Raw genomic sequence first — 22,587 nt, 5'->3', positions numbered from 1 at the left:
TGAAGGCTTGAGGAAGGGTATAGGTAGGCCTAAAAAGTTTAAAACATCAGAAATATCTTCTGTTTGAGCTGCTCACACCAAAAATAAAAAAGGCCTAAACAATTCATTTTAAGATTCTGAATGTTGTTCTGAGTCCCCTCAAAGCACCTATTGTTCCTCACAATCCAAATTGACCACCAAATGCATGCCGGGACAATCTTCCATCTTTCTTCCTTCTTGCTCACATTACCATCCATATTCCAGCATCTTAGAGCGTCTGCACAAAAAAAAAAAAAAAACATGAGGAAGAGGCATCCATATTTTTGATTTTACAAACGTTCCCAATAGTATGAGTCTATAAACATATTCTCTTTGTATATTAACAAAAACCATTTTAGAAAATAAATAAATAAAGCAATTTAAGGAAAAAAAAAGGGACGTTCCATTTTTGGATTGGTTTAGTAAACCAGAAATGTCTCCAATTGGAAACACGTTTGTTTTCAGAAGACAAACAGGCTAGTTTCTGAGATAATTGGGTTCACATCATGGCGGTTGGTTTAGCAGTTAGAACTGAAATGTCTAGTTTTGTTGGATTTGAATAATAGTAGTTGCTTGGTAGGGCTAGATCTACTATGTAATGCGTAGAGTACATGCTGTGAACCTCACTTTTTCAGTGATGCAATGTTGTCTGTTACCTCAGATGGCTGCATGGTGCTTATATGGTACACCTGCTGTGGATGTATACTATTTTATCCCCATAACCATTGTCGTAGGTGGGAAGAATTTAAACAAGGAAAATAAACAGTTTTCTTCAACATGTATGATCTCCTTGTGTAAATCAGAGTTTGTTGTTTAAGTTATCTGGTCTCAGTACTTTCTTGGCATTAGTTCGGATTCTTCTGAAAAACTATTGCTATCTTATGCATCTGTTTCAGATTTTCTCTAATTCTTCCGTAGAATCTTGCTAGTGTATAGTATGTGGTGATCTCTTTTATCATTCGTGTAGGTTTCCTTTCTTCTGCCTTTCTTGTACCTTGGTTTTTCGTTGTTTTCTTACCTTTTTAGGCTAGCTTAACACTTTGATTCTTTGGTTGTTTTGATTTTGTTTTGTTTACTGGTAGACCTAGATTTAAAAAGTATCCTCTTAAGACGTTTTGTTGGATTAATATGAGACTGGTATTCAGTTTTGCTTTTTGGTTATCAAACTCTTTCTGTTTATTAAACTAGCAACTGCAAACAGGTGGAGAAAGGCACTGCTGTCTATTTAAGTGGGCTACGGGAGAAATATTTTGGTGAACTCTTCTTGAATGCATATACTGTTCTTGGAGGTTCACTACAAGTTGAAGAATCAAATTCCCTCTTGCTAAATGCAAGACCTGATCTGCATGATCCTGTGGGAATACATGAATCAGCGGATCTAGAAAGGCAAAGCAACTTGAGGTTCGACAAAGTGTATGGTAAAAAGGAGGATATGCGGAGAACTGCCTTTGAGGATGGTCTTAATCACATTGCCAGATATGTGGAGTCTTTCGAGTCTCGATCCAATGAGATATGGCTTGTGTTTCACCATGAAGGGATATCCTTATCAAAACTTCTCTATACAGCTGAAGAAGTGATAAATGATTCGGATGGAGGAAATGAAAATATAAAGCATATTCAAATATTACATCCATCAAAATGGTGGAAACGGTTGAAGACAACAGAAGCAGGGCGAGAGGAAATGCGTAATCTGATTTGGCAATTGGTATTTTCATGATATGCTATATCCCTCTTTTAACATTGTTTTTATTTCTCCGCAATAAATACTTGTTGAGATGTTGTTCCTTGATCATTGGATTTTGATACACAATCTCTTGTAGCTTTTCCATCCTTTGTCTTAGTTGCAAATCATGTCTTTCATTTGACATTTTCTATAGTATACGCAGTTATGGTGCTATTATTCTAGATTAGATTGTTAATGTTTTTCTACTTCACATGGATACTGTTGAGGAGCACACTTTCCCATGTTGAGGTGGCTGCAAATATTTCCACATGCTTGCAAAACATTTCTCTGAGGGTTGTTACATTGTCAACCTAGAGCCCCAAAATGTTCTTGTTTACACTATTATTGCTGCAAGTTTAATCATCTAGAATTAGGTTATGTAGTAATGAATGTTGGGGTTCTTGTGTGAAAACCTGATATTCAATTGAAAGTAACTACTAATAACTAGAATATCATGTTTTACATATTAACTTTGCTTGCACTGTTTTATTTTATGAAAGGCTCCTTCAAGTATCTTCTTCCATCCTGACTAACGATCTTCCATTTTCCTCATGAAGCTGTTCATTTCTATGTTTCTGTTCTATGCAGTTGATGGCACTTAAGTCTTGTCATGATCGCAATATCACCCATAGAGATATAAAACCTGGTGAGAGTTTTTCATTATTTGTACATAAATTTCTGTACTAGTTTCTATCTGTGAAAGGAAAGTAATGTTGCTTTGTCTGTGTGGTAGTGATGTGCTATCTAAGCTGTTTTTTTTTTTTGGGTCCGTCTTGTATCCACTGATATGCTGTATGTTGAAGGGTCCTATGTGTAGTGCTCACATCTTATTGTGGAAAGGGTCTCTGCTCTGTTACACATCGGTGAATACCTGTGGGTAATGTATAATCAGGCTTCAGCCAAGTTTAGCTCCGTTTTGCCAGTTAAGAATTGAAAAAGCCTTTGGTAAAAAAAGAATAGGAAAATGTACTCTATTTTAATAGCTGACATTTTTTCTTTTGAGTGGTGGCAAAGACTACTTATCTGATGTTTACATATAGCTAAGGCCACAATCGAATTCTTAATTCTCACAGTTAAGCAAAAATTCAGATTGAGCAACAAAATAAGAAAATAGGAGAGATAAACTGAATGGTTTCAGGGAGAAGACCCTTCTCACCTTCAGGGTGTTTTAAAACGAAGATTTTGGGCAATGACACAGTGTAATTACACATCACGACATTTTGCATCAGTTTAAGTATAATATCTGCTAAGAAAATAAATCTTGAGCCTAACACAACCCCAAGAGCTAGTTCAAGTGGAGGATTGTCCAAGACTATGTAAGGAGACTATAATCCATATAATTAACCGTGTAGGATTCTAACGCAGCCCCGCATGCTAAGGCCTGATATATGGAGCATGGAGAAACATAATATGGGTGACCCAATATTGTATAGCCGATATCAATAGCATATTGAATTGTGTGACCATCTCATTTAAAAGATTAAGCTATTAAATAGGGAACACCTTTATTTACTTAATTATGTCTTCAGCATGCCCCTTCACATGCAAGAGTGTTTTTCTTTTAATGGGTCAAGCACGTGAAATTTATTTAATAAAGGGTTGTAATGAGATTTAAACCAAGAACTTTTACCTTCCCCGGTACCATATTGAGAAAATAGACATTACGTATAATTAAACCCCAAAAGTTAGCTCGATGAGGATTCACGGCTATATAAGGAGACTACAGTGTATGCATTTAGCTGATTATAGACTCTGATGTACTAAAGAAGTTGTTTTCCTGCTGGCCTTTTGTATCTGAAATTTGTTCAGTATAACCGATGAGAACAACTGCCTTGGTATTAGAAGATATATTACAGTTGGAAGAGGAGGATGTTGCTTCAAAACAAAAGACTTTTGGAGTATTACTCTCTGTAACTCACAAGGAAAGAGGGTGAAGTAAAGGTAGTACCAGAAATAAAAGAAATATATGTTCTTGATTATGCCAACCAAAGTGAATTGAAGGGGCAATACTCTTTTCTTTGTGTATCTTTATTTTTCTGTAGTTCTTATGTTACATTTGAGCCTGTATTCCCAAAGATGACGGTTGAGTGGTTGAGACATAAGAGTAATAACTTGGAGATTCCACGATTTCAATCTTAGCTACAATACTTAGTATGAGCCCATCTTCTCCAAGCTTATTGGGCATGATTGTCCAGCTTGTGGGCTTTATCAGCCACCCGGTGGATTAGTCGAGGTGTGCCAAGTTGGCCATGATACAGTCCGTCATCTAAAGAGAAAGTGAGGATTTCAAGAAGAAGAAAAGACTTTTATATTTCTTGATGAATACACAACTTATTGAGAATATAATTAACTAATTAAAGTGTTTTTTCAACAGCTTAAGTTTTTTAGATGAGATGGTCACACACTCCAACATGGTATCAGAGCGGGCAGAGGTCCTGGGATCAAATCTCATTGTCACCCATATAAAAAAAAATCCATGTGCTTAACACACTTTTATTAGTTAATTATATTCTCAACACAACCCCCTCACATGTGGGCCTGATTCTTTTTCATGGGCCAAGCATGTGGACATTCTTTTTAATTTGGGTGGCAGTGAGATTCAATCCCAGAACCTTTGCATGCTCTGATACCATGTTACCCAACAGAATGAGTACTTGTACAATGAGTCCCAAGACTAAGTAAGGAAAGACAATATCACATAATCAGTTATAATCAATGCAATATCATTCTACTCCTATAATTATTAAGCTACCAGTATCAGTCAACACTCTTCTCAAGTTGGTGTAAAGATGGCGAACATGCCCAACTTGCTAGTTAGTGTATGAAAAGTTCGTTTGATGAGGCCTTTGGTAAACACATAAGTTAGTTGTTTTGCCAATGACACATGGACCAAACTCAAGATATCATGCGTAACTTTTTCCTTGATGAAGTATCGAGCAATTTCAATGTGCTTTGTTTGGTCTTGCTGGACTTCACAAACACCCTTGATTATAGCTCTATATTTTGCCTCGAGAGAAAACTCGACCTCTTTGATAAAAACGAAACCCTAGTGTGTGAGGCAGATAACTCACCTCAAAAAGGTAGCAATGGCTCTGATACCATGAAAATTTCAAGAAGAAGAAAAAGTTTCTTTATGTTTCTTGAGGAATATACAACCCATGAGAATGGGTACTTATACAATGAGTTCTAAGACTAATACAATATCATTCAACTCCTATAGTTAAGCTATCAGTATCAATCAATAGAAAGTTACCTTTGAGCCTTGAAAGTGAAGAAGTAGAGTTTGATCTGAGATCTTTTTGTTAAGACTCCAGTTAAAGAATTAGACGGAAACAGTTTTATTGTAACTGCGATAAAGTATGTTAGTAAGAAAAGAAAAGGTATGCTTTCAATGTGCCAACCCAGTCTAATTTAGTTGAAAATAAGTTTCAAAAATGTCTGATATGGGTTTTCTCTTGAGTTGTTGATTATAATTTTTATTTGTCAGCTGTTATGTCATGTCTTAACTTCTAATTTCTCTTTGATGCTAAATAAACGTCTGTGAATTTCTTGTTAATATACGGTTTCTGATTTCTTTTTTTTCTTTCATCTTATTTGATAAAACTGTGTTCATGAGCTTTCTAAGGTTTATTTAAAGGATCCACTATCCTTATGCTTGTGAAGTACTGTAGTCAAATTTTCATTGTTTTGAAGGACTTAGACTTTCCACATTAATTTTGTATAATATATAGAGACTATTTTATATATAGAATGGAATTCTTACACTAGTATTCTTTGTAATTCTATATGCAAGAGAATATGGTCATTTGCTTCGAGGATCAAGATTCTGGGAGGTGCTTGAAAGGGTATCCGAATGAAGATGAGAATTATATAACTAAAATGTATGTCAATTATCTTTTACTTCCACATCTTTTGTGTTGAGTTGTCTTCTACTTTATAGATAACTGCTAAATACTGTTTCTATTATTTCCACAGCTTTTGTGTTGAGTTGTCTTCTACATTATAGACAACTGATAAATGCTGTTTGATGTTTAGTATGGATTCTCGAGTGATCTCAAATGTGTCTCCGCGTGTTTGGTTTAAACCTCATTGCATCATAGCTGTTTTATTAGAGTCCTATGGATTCCATCTCTTGATACTTCATCAAGTGTCGGAAAGTTATCCATATGCGGAAAATGTAACTCTTATTTTCCAGGGATTTCATGAAACTAATCTCTGTGAAGACAATGTGGTCTTATTTCCTCCTATGAATTTCTTAATTTAGTGATTAAATATTTCCTCCTGTGTAAAGACAAAGAAAGAGAAGATATTTATTGATGACTTGATGATCCACTGAATACAAGACTATTTTTTGGTCTCAACACAATACACATATTTTGTTTTGCTTATAACGGAAGAATTTTATTTATAATAAGGATCATTCATACAAAAAGGAACTGATCTAAGTGAGGCAGTTCCATTCGCATCTCTATCAAAAGTATTAGTAACAAAGGACAGAGATGCTTGAAAAATATGAGGTTTGTTAGTAAATTTGACCTTAACATTCTAGCAAAGGAACACTTTACCTATAACACCTCCTTTCAAAAGCTGATTATTGTGCATAACAAGTACCTTCTTATTTTTGCTTATAAAGTAAAGTGAAATAATTTAGTTAAGGAAATCAGTACCTAGAAGGTACTGTACAGATGACAAATATTGCGTACTTGATCAGGACCTACACAAAAACAGCATCTAACAGGTCCATGAAATCAGAACAGATTCTGGAAACATTTAAATTTAAAAATTCATTCATTTCCTTTTTTCCTCCAAAACATCTTTTCTTCCTCTCCTGCCATACTTTCCAGATGATACACGAGGACTGACTTTCAATTGTTCTTCTGATAACCGAGAAATTCGTACGTGACCCGCCCTTTGGACCAATCACAGTCTTCTAAACTCGGTGGATAATGGGCCCGCCCCTCTACCCTTCTCCACTTAAATACCGGGCTTCGCTTTGCATGGTGTGGGGCTTGAACCTGCGACCTAAGCCACAAATCCTTGGGCGAGAGTAGTACTAGGATGGGTTCTTCAGTTTTCTCTTTACACTTTGTCCTTGCCAACAGTTCATTAATTCCTCAAAGCTTTGTGGCATCACTCAGAACACCAAATATATTTAGAAATATAAACCAGATCTGCCAGGTTTGATTGCAATATATCAGCAGATGATTAAGAGATTCTGCAGCAAATTCACACAAGAAGCATCTATACTGAATCCCCTTTCTGCAAATTATCTTGGGTCAAGCAAGCATGATAAGCTGCAACCCACCCCAAACATGCAACTTTGGTTGGGGCCTTAGTTTCCACAACAATTTCCATGGCCAGAATGTCTCTGAATCAAGATACTGATCTTGTAACCATCAATAGCCAGGATTCACCATATATCTTCCCATGTTATTTGCAAGACAAACCCAAGTTTCTTTGTTTTCTTCAAATAATTATTGTCCCCAAATTTCTTCCTTGTTTTCCTCAAATAATTATTGTCTGCATTTTCTGCAAAAAAGAACTAGCTTCACCCAGTCCCCAATCATTTAAGTCTCTCCTACGCTGAAATTCCCATCCGTTTTCCATAAAAGCAGTCAGCCATCAAGCAATCTTGTCATCACCATGCTATAAATGACTGGAAATTGGGTAGTATCAGACGTCCTTCGTATGGTAAGGCAACAAGGAAAAGAGAAGCTTTCACTAGGCCAAGTGGAAAGAAGTAATTATAGGTAAAAAGCAAGGTGGCCTAGGTATCAGAAACTTGAAATTACAAAACAAGGCTCTGAAGATGAAATGGCTGTGGAGGTTCATCCCAGAAAGCCAACTTTTGTGGAGAAGAGACATCAAGATAAAATATGGGGAGGAAGACTAGTGGATGATTAAAGTGGTTATCACTCCATATGGGGTCAGTCTATGGAGATCCATCAGGGCTCACTGGCCATTTTTGAAGGACAGCTCATTCATCAAAGTGAATGATGGAAAACAGAGCTCTGTTTGGAAAGACAACTGGCTAGGGAATGAGAGTCTTCAAGATATATTCAACTTGGTGAACTGAGTGGTGCATCAACATAAGACCATGGTAGAAATAAGGACAGATCATGGAGGATGTGTTATCACTTCCAAAAGAACGCTGAATGACTGGGAGATACAGAGGGTGACAGAATTTTGCAAAACATTGGAATCCTTAAGTGGTCTTCATGGGGGGCTGATTTGCTCAGATGGAAGGAACACATCTCTGGCTTATTCAAGGTGAGGGATGCTTATAAAATGATGAGCCAGGTAAACTTTCAGATTGTAGACTGGCCTTGTAAACACATTTGGAAGACCAAAATCCCACAGAAGGTAGCCTGCTTTGTTTGGTTAGTAGCAAAAGTGGCTGTCCTTACTCAGGATAATCTGGCAAGAAGAAAGATAACTCTTAGCTGAAGATGTTTTCTTTGTGGAGAGGAAGCAGTGACAGTTAATCATCTACTTCTACACTGCAAAATTAAAGTTCAGCTTTGGAGACTTTTCATTAGTGTTAGGGGCATTTCTTGAATAATGTCTGGAAAGATCACTGAAGTTTTACATAGTTGGGAGGAAGCAGGAGTTCGGGCAGAAGACAGGAGTATATTGGAGAATTGTCCGTGCAAGCATTTGGTGGACAATCTGAAAAGAAACGGAATTCCAGGTGTTTTGAGGATTTGAGTAACTTAGTGCACAAGATCAAATGGAATTGCCTTCTGTGTTTTTTTTTTTTTGGTGCAAACAGACTTATATAGAGAATTCTGTTGATATAGGTGATGTCATAGATACCATTTAGGATGGGAGGAATTTAAAACAAATATCTTGTAACGCTACGGTTTTCCTGCTTTCAGGAATTTCCTTGTTCCACTTCTATAGATATTTTCCTTGTTTCAAGAATTTCTTTAGTTTCAGTGAAAGCTAATCATATTGTGTAGTTTCCTCAGAGTGGGAGGACTGGCAAGATAAAGAAGAAAAAAGGGACAGGATCGAGGTGAGGGAACTGGGGAAGAGAGATGAAAGAATGGGCTCAGACGAGAAGATAATGAGGCCGGGTAGGGGTGGGGGGATAGATTCTCTTTAACCTGTCTTTTTTGGATTGGAAAGAATGTTTCTCTACTTTTTTCTTGATTAGGTTTAAAGTTGTATATTTAAGTCTTTACGAGTATAGGGGAAGCACGAATATTCTAACTCTAAATGAAGTAACTCATCAAATATTTGTTCCACATTGGACTGACACATACATTATTAGTGATAGTCTGTTCGATTAGATGAATAATTGTTATAGAATCTTTCTTTTCTTTATAAACCTATTCTTAGTGGCCTTACTCATTTTCAGGCGTATTATTGACTTTGGTAGCGCAGTAGATGAGTTCACATTGAAGCACTTGTATGGGTCTATTGGGCCTTCAAGGTATTATATTTTCTGAATCTTTCTTTTCAGCTCTTTTTGCATTAAACTGAATGATATCAAGGTACTTTGAACTTGTAATGTGCATTTACTTGTAAATCCTTGTTCGTGAGTGGTGACTTCTCTTTTTGTTTTCGATTCTCCCTTTCAGAGTGTCTTGGTACAACATGCCTTCTAATTAGGATCAAAGAATGTACCTATTTGGAAATCATGGTAGCCCAGTTAGTTGGCTAGGACCCTTGTAATCCTCTCACCGAATTTCCCTTCCCCTCACCCTTATGTATAAAAAAAAATTCGGATAAAGAGAAAAAGGACTGTACATATTTGCCTGATATAGAATTCAGACGTCATTTACAGTCATGTTTGCGTACCATCAATGTGCAATATTGAATATTAAATTGAGAATACTACTGAGTTCCTTATTTGCTACCACTAGTTATGGTGTGGTCATCTTTATAAACTTGCCTATTATGTTCATATAAGATGAGGAGCATGTGACAGCTTTATGTTTCTCTCTCTCTCGGTTTTCAGGCTGAATGTTACTTAAGCATGTATATTTAACTGACAACCACACACACACTATCAATAATTAGTGGCTCCACCACACACCCTTGTTATCTGCTTACCTTAGAGCATATACAGGACATACTCATAGTAATTTAAATGGGTGGATCTAAAGATGGTGGTATATCAAAAGCAACAAGGATGACAGATCATGGGACACGCCTGACGCCACCCAAAAAAAAACACTTCTCCATAATGTTGTGTATGGTTTCTGGAGTGTATCACTTATTCTAGTTCTTCTGTTACTCTTGCTAGTGTTAGGTTACTAGCTGTCCATTTCCACGCACTGTGATAACCAGCTGAGCATTACCATTTATGGGCTAAGCGCAGGCCTTCCTACAATCTCTGGAAGTATAGTTAAGAGGTCATAAAATCTCTGGAAGTATAGGCTGAACATGAATTCATTAGGGAAGTTTTTTGATAACCTAAATGATGTGATGTTTGCCCTCTACTTTTTGTGCTGGGGAATGTATAGTTAATAGGTCATAAAATCTCTTTGCTGCTCCTAGCCAATTTTTCTGTGGTATATTGAAGAATTGTACCGCCTTTTTTTATTCTTACATATTTCTTTTTATTTTTCTCAGTTCTGTTTCCTTTTCTTTTTTAACAGAGATGAACAAACTTATGAATATACTCCACCTGAAGCTCTTTTGAATGCAAGTTGGTACCAAGGGCTGACTCCCACCACCATGAAGTATGTCAATTTCTTGTTAATTGTGAATTTTGGTTCTGGTTATATGCCCTATTATTATGTCAGTGTACGCTCCACTGTTCTATAACATTAATTCTGCACTTGTCATGTGTGTCTTTTAAGCATAGAATCTGTAATTTGGAATTGAATGACATTCTGAAGGCCACCAGATTTTTGTTCATCATTTTGATTGGTATTTACTGAATGTAACTTCATTCATTAAACTCAAGAACACTAGCCTTGTTATAAGTGTTCTATTGTATATGCTACATGCACTAGTCTCGTGGAGCATCTCATTATGTCTATGTTTAACAGGTATGATATGTGGAGTGTTGGTGTAGTGATTTTAGAACTGGTTTTGGGTACGCCAGACGTGTTTCAGGTAAGTTCTAGGACACAGGCTCTTTTGGATCAGCACCTGGAGGGTTGGAATGAAAGCTTGAAGAAGCTTGCATACAAGTAAGTCCAGCTTAGATCAATGATTATTTTATACCTTTTCAACTTCGTAGAAAAATTTCCAGTGTTAACCATATATGTTGCATTTATGTCCATTCTTTTGCCCAATTAAAAGTGATTGGTATTTGGTTTACAATATTGGTAGCATAAAATAAGGACAGTTATGATGTTTTCAGTTAATCATGCACAAAAAGGCATTGTTTTCCTTTAGGATAGCAGTGAAGGCAAGATGTCTCTGTTCTGCACAGTTGAAATCAGAACTGTGAGGATTAAAAGTTGATGCAAATGTCTTAGCGATGATGTAAGTTTCTGCAGCGAAGTGTGTTTAAAGTGATAGGAAATATGGAGAAAAGGAGAGAGTGGAACTGTGAGAGAACAAAAGAGATGTATTGAAGACGTGATGATTTGCCCGCATGCCACACCCCTTCATTGGTGTTAAGCACAACACGTATGATAATTCCTCTAATACTACATTCTTATGCTAATGGTTAACACTCTAATACTGATCGTAATTTACTCTTCTTAGTGGTTGACTTGCAGCCTGTAATTTGATAGGGTATCACATATGGCTAAATACATAGGTAGTGTCCTTTTGGTAGCTATTAACAACTAATTTAGATTTCAAATTTAATTTTAAATGACTAAATATTCCATTAGAAAATAATAAGGAAGTTAAATACCTCAAACAATCTAAAGCAAATTGGCATCATACTGAGTGCACAGTTTATTTGGGACTTTTTCCTTACGAAATCATCAACAGTCTCTTTACAATTGAATTTCGAAATTTTTTCCCACTTTTATCTGTATCTGTGTAAACATACTTCAGTGGATATTTTCTCTGATCAATTTGTGCTACTTGTTAATCATCGCATTTGAGAAGAAAGGATTTTTGTTAGTATAGTTCAATATAAAAGGAACTCTACAGTTTTTGCATGGATAGTGTTGATTTGATGTATTCTACTTTGGTTATTCCAGTCAGGTTGACACTCTGCTAAATATACCTGCAATGTTTCTTTTGACAGACTCAGATCTTTCATGGAAATGTGTATTCTGAGCCCTGGAGTTACCTCAAAACTTCATCAAACTAGATCAAAATATAACCAGGTGAGGTGTCTTCTTTTTAAATCCTATTGGTCCACATTCTGTCTGTTGCCTTGGGTTTTGTACAAGAGATTTATGTTTGACAAAAATGAATACTCCCTTCCTTTCAATTTTGTTTGTCTTGCTTTATTTTTAAGTCAGTTCAGAGAAGGATGTTTCTTTCCTTTCTTGGGAACTCTTTAATTCCAACTTTCCACATGGCTTGTTTAAGACCACAAGATTAAAGGGCATTTTGGTACATTCTACGTATCTTTAATTTAAGACCACAAGATTGAAAAGTTTTTCTTTCTTTTTTGAACTCCGTCCAAGTCAAAACCGGACCAACAAATTGAAACGGAGGGAGTAGTTCTTACCCACTTTCAATGTGATTAAGTTACTATTCTTATTTGGACCTGCTTTAAAGTGGGGTTTGTTGGACATATATATTGAGAATCAATATGTCATTACTCATTACCGCAGCTTAGGCTCATGCTATGATGTTCGAGTTACACCAATACAATTTTATTCAGTGTCATTGGTTTTATAACTAATTCTGTATTCTTCTAATTTTTTTTTCTTTATTGTGTTTTGACATATAAATGGATGTCTGTTGTTGAAATCCTTTTCCCTGGATGGTGTAGTACCTGTTAATATTAGGCAAGAACAGAAATCTCCCACGTAACAGGAGATATTAGGTGGTGGAAACGTATTACAGTTTCATATCTAACCTGTGAAAAATGTTTTTCCGACATTTCTGACAACGAATAGTTTTGGAAGTTATATAACCGAGAAAAAGAATAAAAATCTCACATGTAACAGGAAGTATCAGGTGGTGGAATCTTGTGATTCAGTTTCACATTAAATTTGCAAAATGCTTTTCCACATTACTAAACCTAATGGTATTGTGAGAGACAACATTTGTCTGATGATTAGAGTGAATTGTTCCGAGTGTCACTTCTGTTCCACTTTTGCAGTTAGAAAATCCTAGCTGGTGGCAGTCAATATTTTCAGATATGTTCTGTCAAAATTCTTTTTTCCAATTTTTTTATTTTTTTTTTGCGATATTAGATTCTTAGTTTATCTACTAGACTGAATTATTCACACTTAACATCTTTCCAAGAGTTTATTCAATTTCATTGCTTTTGAGGTATGCCACTAAATATTTTTGCTACCTGTTTTTATTTCTGAGATAATCTTTATAGATAGGAATGATTAGCTTCAGGGTTTAGAGCTATGGATTCATTTGTTTTAATTTCTAAATTCTTATTTCTTCATTCAGGCCTCAGCTTCACCAGCTCCATGGAAATGCTCTGAAGAGTTCTTTTCTCGTCAAATTAAAAACAGGGATCCTCTGAAGATAGGGTTCGTATTCATGTCTGTACTGCACATTCCCTACCTGAATCCCAAGGCCCTCTTTCTTTTTTCAAAAGGACAATCTATGGGACACAACAAAGTTTCAAATTGGTAGCTCGCTAAAATTATTTTTTGATTGCTGCAGGTTCCCAAACATATGGGCACTGCGACTAGTACGTGAATTATTACAATGGAATCCTGTAAGCTGTCTTGAAACAATCAATGCTAATACCTACATTTGTGCTTCTTGTTGTTAATTCAGTAAGCTGACATTAGTATTTGATTCTGAATTCTATTAACTGCATCTTCATTTCAGGAAGATCGACCAAGTGTTGATGAGGCTCTAAAACACCCATACTTCTCGCAAAGGTGATAAAAAAAATACCAGGTGGGATACCTGCTCCTGTATGAACAGCTAAAAGACGACACAACTTGTATACCTTTACCCGAGGTTCTGTGATTCGGATGCCTTGTGGCCCATTCCCCACCTCTCTTTCTTGAACTGTCCTAATGGGACACTGGGCTTCACAAGTGCAGCTTATGGTTATTTCATTGAACTTATTGCCTGGTGTGTAAGCTGGAGGTACAGAGAAACGGGCAGCAAAGAATGAAGAGCTGGAAGAATATGGATATTTCTTCGTTTCTTTACCTTGCAGCATGAAATTTCTTGAACCAATATTCCAATGTCAATTCTTTGGGAGGATAAGCATGCCATGTCTTTTAGGATTCAGGTTATATACATGGATGGTATATAGTTTATATAACATAGTTTAGTTTAACCTGTCATAGCTAACACAAAAGGTCATAAACACTATATAGAGCTATGGAAACTTTCATCTTTGGAAGCTTATAGCATATCATTCTGAGAATTTATCCCAAACCTTCAGCTTCATGAACGAGTAAATGCATCTAGTTTTAGTGCAGTTGATTTGTGCAATAACCAAAAAGACCCAGAAGCAGCACTTCGATAGGAGGCACAATTGTCTATCAAATAGGGAAGGCAGGCTTTTAACTGATCAAATAATTTCCGTCAAGTGATGAGACTTTTCAGTTTTGAATATTGTGAATGGTCATTCTATTTGTTGTGTTCTTGAGGGGGGAAAGATAGTCCGCGGAACAACAAGAACTGATACTCGAGTTACCTTTGCTAAATCAGTGTGGCCAACGCATTCAGCTCGAATTTACCATTAGATTGGATCACTTCATTGCGATCTTCAGTTTCCAATGTCTTTCAACCATGACTTCTGTTATAATTTGGTACACTCCTATTAAGTACCAGCAGAACCATGAAATGGTGTGGTTGAAGGTTGGGATTCCTCTTAACTGAATGTCTCAGATAAAGAGTGTAGTTGAATGACTGAGATTCCTCTTAACCGAATATTCTCATAGCCTAATGGTGTTGGCTATTGAGCAAGACCTTTACCTTACCAATCTCGTAATACACATCGTTCTCTTTGTGGCAAACTAAACATCAAGAATTGGGCAAATCAATGTACATCTTACATTATAAAACAACAATGAGTAGTGAACTCCAAGATTTATATGGACCTCGAAAAATGACTACATTGCACTAATATTTACAAAAAGTTGTTGGTGTTCCTTGACACCAAATAAACCCCTAAGTTACAATGTTAGAGCCTGTTTGGATTGGCTTAAAAAATAGTTTTTAAGTCAAAATAATAACTCAAACTTAAATGACTTTCAAGTCAAAAAAATAAAAAGTAGTGGCAGACCTACGTTTGATTTTTGACTTATTTTAAGTCATTTTTGACATTGCTTAACACTTTCTAACTTATTTTAAGTTGTTTTTTATATTTGTCAAACACTTCCAGAAGTTAAAATGACTTAAAAATAAGTTTGACCAACTTTTAACTCAATCCAAACACCCTCTACTCATTCCAAAAGTGCACAAGTTTTGAGCAATTCTATTAAAAGCAATGGTAGATACACACTAATTAATAAATAATTCTAGAGAGAGAGAATAAAGATTTTCATTAATATAAATAATATTAACAAGGAATTTTGGAGCATATTACAAAATTTTGGAACTAGGATAAACAAGGAGAGGCTTACTATGGCATCCAATGGAGGTAGAAAAAGGAAAAAGGGAGAAAAGTCTTTTCTCAATAATTTTTTTACTTTTGTGTCCTCATACAAGAGACACAAGTTTCCCCTCCTATTGTCCTTGCATATATGTCTTGTTGCTCATTAGTCATTTCTTTAAGGTTCTTGACTGTTCACACGACTATGAAGTTCCAACATTTCTTGATGTTTTGGGTCAACAGAGAGAGCAGCTCGACAATCTCGCAACGCACCCATAACATCGCCTATATGCTCATGAAAAGCAGCTCGCAGGTGTAAAAGATGAAGATCGGCTTTAAATGCAATGGCCCTCGACAGTTCTTCAATGGCTTCCTTGTCCTTGTGGTTGTCCATCAGAACTATGACCAATTACCAATCATTAATCAAAAGAGTTTTAAGTTCTATGCAGATAAAATAGACCTACTATAATCAGTTAAAGACTACACTCATAGTGCAAAAGATCCTAATGAAACACAGCTGCTATTACATGTTGTCAAAGAAGCTATTGCAGTTGCCGGAAATACTGTGCCTACTAACTGCGGAAAGATAGAGGGGAAGGTTAAATTCTCATAAAGGGTCATCTTGATTTACTATTTGTGTATGTTATTAACAAAATCAAAAACCATATAAGGAATCTGAGTTCCAATGAGTAATTTGATACTGTATTTATTATTGATAGAAGTTGTATGTAGATCTTAGTATATATACGCAAATCTAACTTTATAATAAGTGAAAGAATGTAGAACGTTCATGCATTTTTCGTCTCCAGATCAAGGCGAATAAAACTAAAAACTGAAAAATGGATGGAAAAAGAAAGAACTATTACCTGCAGCTCGATATCTGTAAGGGTAAACTCTAAGAGGATCTAGACGAGTGACCATCTCTAGGTCAGCCTTTGTGCGGTCGCGGTCACAGTACTCTGATCTTTTCTCGTAGGCAGATGCATTATTCTTGGCCTTCTCAATCAGTTTGGTCATTTCATCATAAGCGGCCACCTTATCATTTCTCAAGAAATGTACACGAGCAAGACCTTGGTGAGCCCGGGTATGCCGGATTTTAAGGGCATTAATGTAGCAATCAGCTGCAGCATCCAATTTACCGCAGTCGACATACACACTGCCAAGATTGTTCAGGGCCTACCAAAGTTCAATCAAGGAAAACATGTCACAGATTCGCCCATTTTTCGTATTAGCAACTTCACAATAAACTAGAAAAACATAAGACCCACTGTTAGAAGGGAGACATTTTTGTCCTCTTTCTATGATACTATCTGAATGATCCCGCACTGCAGTAACAATTATGCTAGCTAAGCTAAGCACGTGAGAAATATTTGAGTGCATGGTAAGCGAACTTTGAACCATGACTTCTTGCTGCTCTATTACCAATAAATATATATATTTGCCATAATTTCAACCATCTAGGTACCTTTGTAATAAACTTTACCTTATCAAAAAATAAAATCAAAAAAGCACACTATTCCTTGTTAGCACCGTATGAATACAGTTTAGTTGCTACATTCAATCTACAAATTTAGCATGGCTACTTAGAAATTCATTTTTGAATGGTGTGGAGATTCTGGATAGAGAGTGACATACCTGACCTTTGCGAAGCCTATCTGAAGGGCATCGCAAGGCATCCTCAAGAAGTGTTATGACAGTTGATGAACAAGATGCATCAAGGCTAGAGTCGGCTAAAGCATACGCTTTCAGGAAGAATGCTTCAAAAGATCTCTTGATGCTAATAGACTCTTCTGCTTTCTGTAGACCTTCTTCACAGTGGCCAGTATCATATAAGATCCATCCCTCATAAACCAGACACTCATGTTCACTAGATGAATGCTGGCGAGCCAACTGTAAACTCCTCATGGCTGCATCTGGACAATTCAATCTGAAAAAGCATGAAAGTGTGTGAAATGTCATTCAATTCTCTATTTCTGCTAATAGAGCGTTGAATATTGGCATATAGATAATCATCTAAGAAGAGAATAAAGTAGAGCCAATCCTCACTTAGAGCAAGACGGAGAGGAAGTCCAAAATATCGCAGAGGTGAAGAAAAACTTTATCGCAAGGTAATAACTATTAGGCAATACCTTCAAATCATCTGAACTTAGTCATGTTAAGAAGATTAGGCAACTCCCTTAAGTTCTATAATTTGACTGCATGATGGCATGAGCACGATCTTAGGAACACAAGGTAAAATCAAATGAATGAATGAATGTCACAGTATTCGAAATATACTAGAGTTTGCAATCAACCTTATAGAGGGCAAACAAAATTTTGTAAGGAGTTGAAGCTACTGAATTCAGTAATCTAGAAGTTCTGATATTATCAAGAGTATCAACAGTAGTTGCTAGACATAATTGTCAGGTATGAGCATAGTATATTTACCCCTGGAAACATTCAGGATAAAGTGGATATATTACTCTGTTACTTACTTTGAAAGTAGCCAGTGAACATGGCAATTATCCACAGGACTAAATCATCTATCCCAATATTGTTGAGGGAGAGGGACCACAGTTTTTCCCATGGAATTAAAGGGTATTTTCACCCTCATCTCTCGCCATACCCTTTTTACTTCAAAATTACATAAGATCACTTCTATTTATAAAAACTATCGAACTTAAATATCACCTTCTACTCCAGTTTGTTGATCATTCTTCTTTAAAATACTCCATAATTTTGCTTTATCAAGAAAGGTACTCTATAGTTTCACATATGTTCCAACCTGCACCTAGTCAAACAAGACTTTAACTTCATTTCAGACATAGCCGCACAGCAGGGTCTCATTCAAATAAAGTTTTGTGATGCTTAAAGAGTGACGATCCCTGCCCTCTCTCCTCCACCTTCAGGCCAAAAGAAAAACAAATTCCAAATACTAAATAAAAGAACCTAGAAAGGAAACCAAAAAAGAAGTAGACTTTCTCCATCCCAGAATGGTGGGGTTTGGAGTACAAAGGTCAACGCATCTATTTTTGGTGTGAATTCGAAACCAAGCTAAACCTTAGACGAAGAGAGTGTCCAACAATCACGACAAGCAACCATATACTAAGCAAGTCATAGTCCCGGCTTTTGGACTATCTCTGTTTATTAAATGTTCTGTAACTAAATTTAATACTCTAATTTATAGTTTTTTTAGTTAAAAGTGTGAAAAATATTTGAAAAAAATCATTAGTTGACACTATAAATAGAAGTAGTACAATTCCTTATGGGACGTAGGGAATCATTTATATATTTAAAATTACACCATCAGCTGGGTTTGAAACCAGTATCATGAGAACTAAGCCTAGTATTTAAGTGGAGAAGCAGAGAGGAGCGGGCCCATTATTCCCGAGTTTCAAGGGAAGCACTAGGGGTGACCCAAATGGATTTATCGGTCATCAAGAAAAAACTTACAACAGCAGGATACATCATTTCTTGTACTCACCACTGTCCACTGCCCGGACCTTCTAGGAAGAAACAGACAACACACAAACAAGGCAGAGACCAGCTGCACTTTTTGGAGATGAAATGAGATATAGCATCAACAAAGCCTGGAGGTCCAATACCATACAGGAAAATATTTTGTTGTCTAAGCAGAGTACATATGGATCCAAGAAATTGTAGATTTGAACTAGTATATCAGAAAGCCATCTCACAGGTCGAAAATATGAGTTTCACAACAAGAAGTAAAGAACATGTTTCACAATCTGAAAAGATACTGGTGAACAGCCATTACGACCAATCATCTTTCTGGAAAATGTGAAGCACTTTACAAGTCAAATAAACAAAAAGTGGAATTACCGGAGGAGAAGCAGGGACTGTCTGAAGTAAAGAACACCTTTTGCTGCATCAGACTCGAGCATCTGGTATATTACTGAAAGAGATCCAATATCATCAACTGACGACCATCTATCATACAACTGCAGCCAACAGTCAGCTTCTGTCCAATTCTCTACATGCTCGCGCAGAAGAGTACGGAGTTGCAATGCTGCAACTCGTCCTTCAAACACACGATAATCTGGGCAAAGTGTGAGGATTGCCTGTATATCACATATTGCTAATTGGTAATCCTCTAGAGTAAGGTAAAAACAAAAGCGGAGTTCCAAGCACTCCAATGCCAGTTTGAATCCAAGGATTCTGTTTATTTCTGAAAGAGCAGCTTGAGCATTTTGTTTCCTCATCAAGGATGCAGCTCGATACATATAGGGGTATGTCAGTGTAGGATCAAGCTCAGTTGCTTTTTCAAGGTCATCCCACCTCTTTTCTCCTTCACAATATAGCGAGCTCTCTTGGTACATCCATCCAAGAGGAATTGAGGAAGAAATAACAGAACAGAGCTTCTCATATGCCCAGCGTTTATGACCCCTTATTTGACCTAATCTAGCCAAACCAATAACTGAATAAGTGTGACCCAAATTAAAAGCAGCCTCAAAGAGTTGCTCAGCTTCATCAAGCTCTTTCCTAAGAAATTTAACGCATCCTAACCGATGATATGCGACCATTTTCTGTTGGCTGGTTTCAGCTGAGTCTACCAGTGTTCTCAAAAAATGAACAGATTCATCTGATCTAGGATCAAGGTTCATCGAAACTTCACTTAACAAACAATAGAGTGAAAATGAGGCAGGACCTATCATAATTGACCTTTGTTGCCTGGTAGTATTGCTTAACAGTTCAACTACTTGACTGTCTTTCAGAGAATCTGGGAGTTCACGTAAAAATACTTGCAAACATGACGCAGCAAGGACAGGGGAGTTCTCTTCAAGGGCACATTCAAGGAGTTCTAGAGCATCTTGTCGACATGAAATTAAAGACGCAAGCTTTCGGTCACAAGCATCCTTGAGGCTTTCACAACAAAACTTATTGGCAAATACCAATATTTCCAACAGCAGATCAGGGGACACTTCATTCAATAAACCGGTTGAGCTGAATTCATTGATGACCCTCATTGCCACGGGTGAAATATTGTTTTCAGACAAATCTATTTCCTCACAAAACGATTCTGTGAAACAACCGTTGAGCATGGTATGAAATGGAGCTGAAAGACTGGCAATTTTCTGCCTGTCACATACTATTTTCTCATCAGCAACTCTAAAAGAAACAGTTCTTGGACAAGAATCCTCATTTGTGGTGATGACTCCATGAGGGCTTAATTTCTTATAGGCAGGCATTTCAGATGCTATGTCTATTGCTCCAAACTCCTTTGCGCACTTGCCACAACTAGAAAGCAAGTCAGAAATGAGCTCTTCATCTTGCTTCTCGTATTTCAACCACGCCCCAAATACAAGTTTTTCATAAACTGTACTTGCTTTCGACCAAGCTGAGCGAAGGCTTCTCCTCATTAATTTAACTTCCCCGAGGCCCTTAAAGACCTGAAACTGCAGCAAATAGAGATTTGACCTCTCTTGTGGAGAACATGATTCAAGCTCTTCATGGATTTTTGCTAAAACTTGAACATAATCAACAGGTTTAAAGAATGGAAGAATTGGTGGTTCTGGGACCTTGATCAAAGAATCTCTACAAGCACCAAGAAAAAATGTTTCCAAGTATAAACAAAATGAATAGAATAATCATATGTGGGGTTAGCAGAAAAGAAATAAAATTGCAAAATGTCAGCTTACTTACATAGAAGAAGCAGATTCAGATGAAAATTTGGCAAGCTTCCCTCTTTCAACTTGGAGCCATGACTGAGGATTAATGGATTTCAGATGTGTTTCTTTACAAGACTCTGAAGGGAAAAAAGTTCTCATGGGACATAACAGATTAAGCAAGTCCCAGATCTCCACAGTAGCCACAAGGGTTCTCCCCAACAATCCAAAACTTAAACAGCAAACCAAAATAATACAAACAGCTCTCTCACACTCAGAATCACAAGACTCTGAACTTGTTGAAATCAAAAAATAAGCACTAAAGCTCCCACTATGTATGAGGTCCGCGTAAGGGCCTGATTTTGTTAAGATCAAAATCACAGTTCAAAACTGACAAACACAAAATCCCCTATCTGGAAGAACTAATTTACAGATTAACCTAGAAGAGCCACATCAAAACCCACAAAATCTTGATCTTTTCCCAACCAGAATCATAAAAAAGATTTCTTTTTTAAGATCAAGAATGATAAACAGATAAAACCTTAAAACTCCATTGACCTTTTCCCCCTAAAAAAGTCAGATTCAGCAATATACAAAACCCAAAAAGGAACCAAAAAAGACTAAAGACCCACAAAAGATTACGTAAGATCAACAAACACAACACACCCAAAACCACATTAAATCAACCAAATCTCCCCAGATATCAAATACCCAGAAACACTGACCTTGTTCTTGAAATATAAAACAGATCAGCAAAAATAATAACTCCCAAATCAAAAAAAAAAAAAAAATCAAGAAAACCCCACTTACTGTTTTGAGCTTCAATTACACAAAACTGAGAAAAAGACTGCTAAGGCGTGAGATTTTCTGAGGAAAAATTCAGTCTTTCACTTTTCTTTTGTGCCGTTTGGTAAAAGGGAAAGTCTTGTTTTCCTTTTTGGCAATCTACTTTCCCTTTTTTTCAATTTTAATTTCTAATCCGTTGGGTAACTGCAGCCTACAGTGCTTATTGGGAATGCAAATATGAACTATACTGTAAAAAAAAAGCTGACTTAAATTGCTATTTTGGTCTTTAATATAGTACTTGTACGTTTTGCAATTTATTAAAGGTCATTTTTCAACTTTCATTTGAATGTGTTGGAAAATATTTACGCCTTTGACCATGTAATGTGAAGTTCAATTATTTTTTTAAATGATATATTTATAATATTTAAATAAATTTACTATTTTCATATCTCAGATTATATTTTGTGAAATGAACCTTTAATTTTAAAGAATATGCTTAATACATACACAATTTTTTATAGGGAAAGGGGTCAAAAATACCCCTCAACTTTGGTTTATTGTTTGACTACGCCCTCGCCGTTAAAATGAAGTTATTTTTACCCCTCCCGTTACTAATTTCACCAAATTTACCCCTCAATTGGATGGAAAACCCAAATCAATTAAAATTACCCAATTTCAATTAAATAACCCAATTTTTTCTCTTTTTAATCCGAACCCGACCCATTTATACCAAATTAAAACCCCAAATCAAGCTCCGGCAATCGCCATTCATTTTCTCCGTTTTCCGGCGAAACACCACCAAAACAACCTCCAAACGACCACCTGAAACCACCACT

At 36.4% G+C, this 22,587-nt stretch overlaps 2 protein-coding genes across 2 annotated transcripts in view; one reads left to right on the top strand and one right to left on the bottom strand.

Moving 5' to 3' along the window:
* The window catches only part of LOC102600492 (uncharacterized), a 39,810-nt gene extending 25,600 nt beyond the window's left edge, over positions 1–14,210 (top strand). Inside the window, exons 11-20 of the mRNA XM_006349657.2 lie at positions 1,220–1,723; positions 2,330–2,387; positions 5,535–5,622; positions 9,105–9,179; positions 10,351–10,434; positions 10,747–10,890; positions 11,910–11,991; positions 13,247–13,329; positions 13,466–13,520; positions 13,637–14,210. Of these exons, the coding sequence (XP_006349719.1) occupies positions 1,220–1,723; positions 2,330–2,387; positions 5,535–5,622; positions 9,105–9,179; positions 10,351–10,434; positions 10,747–10,890; positions 11,910–11,991; positions 13,247–13,329; positions 13,466–13,520; positions 13,637–13,693 (1,230 nt within the window). The 3' untranslated portion in view covers positions 13,694–14,210. The remainder of the gene's footprint in view (positions 1–1,219; positions 1,724–2,329; positions 2,388–5,534; positions 5,623–9,104; positions 9,180–10,350; positions 10,435–10,746; positions 10,891–11,909; positions 11,992–13,246; positions 13,330–13,465; positions 13,521–13,636) is intronic.
* A 1,065-nt stretch (positions 14,211–15,275) lies between these two features.
* On the bottom strand, positions 15,276–22,035 carry LOC102600157 (ETO1-like protein 1). Its single transcript, XM_006349656.2, has 5 exons — positions 21,003–22,035; positions 19,182–20,894; positions 16,998–17,289; positions 16,229–16,538; positions 15,276–15,761 (listed from the first exon to the last, which is right to left on the bottom strand). Exons 1-5 carry the CDS (start codon positions 21,125–21,127, stop codon positions 15,541–15,543), a joined length of 2,661 nt encoding a protein of 886 aa, XP_006349718.1. The 5' UTR covers positions 21,128–22,035; the 3' UTR covers positions 15,276–15,540.
* Positions 22,036–22,587: the final 552 nt, after the last annotated feature.

The sequence above is a fragment of the Solanum tuberosum genome, unplaced genomic scaffold (genome assembly GCF_000226075.1).
Source record: "Solanum tuberosum cultivar DM 1-3 516 R44 unplaced genomic scaffold, SolTub_3.0 scf00110, whole genome shotgun sequence".
In the NCBI taxonomy this organism is placed as follows: domain Eukaryota; kingdom Viridiplantae; phylum Streptophyta; class Magnoliopsida; order Solanales; family Solanaceae; genus Solanum; species Solanum tuberosum.
The sequence above is the reverse complement of the archived record's forward strand: the minus strand, read 5'-3'. Positions and strand labels throughout refer to the sequence as shown.